This window comes from Phytophthora infestans, genomic scaffold (genome assembly GCF_000142945.1).
Source record: "Phytophthora infestans T30-4 supercont1.292 genomic scaffold, whole genome shotgun sequence".
NCBI lineage: Eukaryota > Oomycota > Peronosporomycetes > Peronosporales > Peronosporaceae > Phytophthora > Phytophthora infestans.
The window spans coordinates 47,243-49,759 of record NW_003303467.1 but is presented as its reverse complement, the minus strand read 5'-3'; the positions used below and the strand labels follow the sequence as shown (position 1 = coordinate 49,759).

Below are 2,517 nucleotides of genomic sequence, written 5' to 3'. Positions count from 1 at the left end.
ACTTTTACTGGAACGGCATCGACAGTGCCAACGGACGTGACTCCCGTTTCACAACCACCTATGAGTCGAAATTTGACGGTGACAACATCAAGACGTTGCCGTGGGTGAACGTCCTCGGTAATCACGACTACGGTGGAGCCGACTACATTTGCTCGGACGGTGACAGTGCCGGCAAATGCTCGGATACTGATGACCTGTTGACTTCATTAAAAAATAAATTTTCGTGGCAGTCGACGTACACAAGTCCGAATGACGATCGTTGGGTATTGGAAGACCATTTCTACGTTTACTCAATTAAGGACGAGGCTTCGGGTATAAGCATTGACATCTTTAACGTTGATTCGGGTGATGCTGACTCGCACGGTGCTACAGAGGTGTGTTGCCAATGCTATGGCTACGCTGGTGACGATGATGACAAATGTTCGAACATTGCACGAGGTGACGACGCTTGTTGCGGTGGAGATGGAGATATGTACGACAAGTGCATGGCTCAGTTTACAGCGTGGAGCGATGACTCTCGTAAGCAACTGGAGGCGAATATTGCCAACTCGTGGGCGACGTGGAAGGTGGTGAACAGCCACTACCTCACTACGCTGAGGCTGGTATGGACAAGTGGTTTAGCATCATTAACGATACGGGAGTCCACCTCTGGCTGAACGGTCACACACACGGTGAAAATCACGACTACTCGGCGTCTCTCGGTGTGCATTTCGGTGATAATGGAGCGGGCGGTGGCATTCAGAAGGAATCTGCTAGTGGCATCCCGACGTATGCTAAGGATTTGGTGGAGAACCTGTGGGTATATGACGGTCAAGAGTATGGCTTCTTCTCGTTGACAGCTTCGAAAGACTGGCTGAAGCTGCAATATCACACGACTGACGACAAGTGGTCCTTTGCGGAGAGTTTTAACTCGACTTCAGTGGGTGGCGTTGCAATGAAACACTGCTGGTACATTCCTAGCGACGGTGCGGAGGGCAAAGAGTGCACGTCAAGCTCGTAGATGTTTCAGCAAAGAGACGAACGTAGCGAGAAAGGATTAGATCGGAAGGACAAAGACGTCCGTGGACGCACCTCGCTTGAATTGGTTTAGAAAGAATGACCATTTCTAAAGTTTTGCGCGGTTTCGGTGGGAGTGGTGCTCCTAGAAGTCACGCACAGTAAGCAAGCTAGGAACGATGTAGATTGGCCGTCGTTTGCATCTGTCCAACGTGACTACACCAAAAACTTTATTCTTGTGCCTTTTTTTCTAACGCCAGCTCGCGTACCACACTTACGATTTAACCACGCATGGATTTCTCAATTACATCTACTACGCAGACTGGAATCGATATGCCTCTCCTCAACGAGTACCTTATCAGAACACTCAAATGTACAGTAGTCGACAAATCATTGTCCTAGAGTACGGTACTCTAGGCCGTCGTAGCCTCAACATATGGAGTTGTTGGTGCACATACGTACCTCGTTGCACTGAAGAATATAAGTTTAGAGTCAAGAATCTAAACCTATCAGCACTACATTTAGCCAATTTATACCGTTAGCTAGCATCAACTTGAGAGGAGTCGTGAATCAATCTGAAAGTCGACAAAATAAAACAAGAGTGAGCAAGAAACTGCGTACAGTAGTGTCATCTGCTCTTTTTGGAAGGTGCAGTGTGTCATACGAATTGTCTCTGAGCAAAAAAACGGGTAGCGATATTGTCAGGTGGATCGAAGATAGATTGCAATAGCAATTTGGTCAACTATTGGCGGCTCTCGATTGACACCGTGACTTCTCTCAATTTTTCGGTGCTGCGGAGTATCAATTTGCATGAACTCGACGCGTAAACCTTCCACTCAGCAGTTGATTCCCGGCATATCCTTTTAGCGACGTACGATTGGTCAAAGCTCTGATTCACTTTGCACTTTGAGACAGGGGCAAGTCGAGGAACCAGCTCACTCTCGAACTTGCCGCAGACTGCGAAGGCAGACAATAGAAAAGAAGCACAACTACCGTTTATAGACAAGAACTACGCTCGGTATGACAATCCTCAGACGCGCACTCATCATCATCGTCGTCGTGGTCGTGCTTGCCATCGTCGGCGTGATCGTCGGCGTGGTGGTCACCAGGGACTCGTCAAGCTCAGCCAGCACTACGGACGGCACATCATCCAGCTCGACGTCCACATCGGGTAGTATCACAGCGACCAGCTCTGGTGGCCCCACGAAATCCTCGAAGAAGTCGGGCAGTGTTTCGTCGTCCATCACGTCGGACCCGACCAGCGTGACGTACTCGTTGGCAGCTTTTGCCATTGGAGACTGGGACACTACCGTCACGCAGGACTCGTGCTGCCAAAAATCAGGGTATACAGACTACGATATCAACGCCGAAGACGTTGTGGCTAGCGTCATGAACCAACACTGACGCCGAAGTGGCCCCCAAAATTGTCATTGGTCACGGCGACAATTTCTATTGGTCGGGTATCAATAGTGAAGATGGTCGTGATTCCCGATTCACGACCACCTTTGAGGACAAATTCGA

At 49.1% G+C, this 2,517-nt stretch overlaps 2 protein-coding genes across 2 annotated transcripts; both read left to right on the top strand.

The window, feature by feature from the left end:
• Nucleotides 1–60: 60 nt before the first annotated feature.
• Nucleotides 61–1,000, top strand: PITG_21486 (uncharacterized protein; the record flags this gene model as incomplete). Its single annotated transcript, XM_002895023.1, has 3 exons — nt 61–94; nt 139–569; nt 614–1,000. The coding sequence occupies 3 exons, from the start codon at nt 61–63 to the stop codon at nt 998–1,000; spliced, it is 852 nt and encodes a 283-aa protein (XP_002895069.1).
• Nucleotides 1,001–2,016: 1,016 nt separating this feature from the next.
• On the top strand, nt 2,017–2,389 carry PITG_21485 (uncharacterized protein; the record flags this gene model as incomplete). The annotated part of the gene is made up of 2 exons (XM_002895022.1): nt 2,017–2,307; nt 2,348–2,389. 2 exons carry the CDS (start codon nt 2,017–2,019, stop codon nt 2,387–2,389), a joined length of 333 nt encoding a protein of 110 aa, XP_002895068.1.
• Between the last annotated feature and the right edge of the window lie 128 nt (nt 2,390–2,517).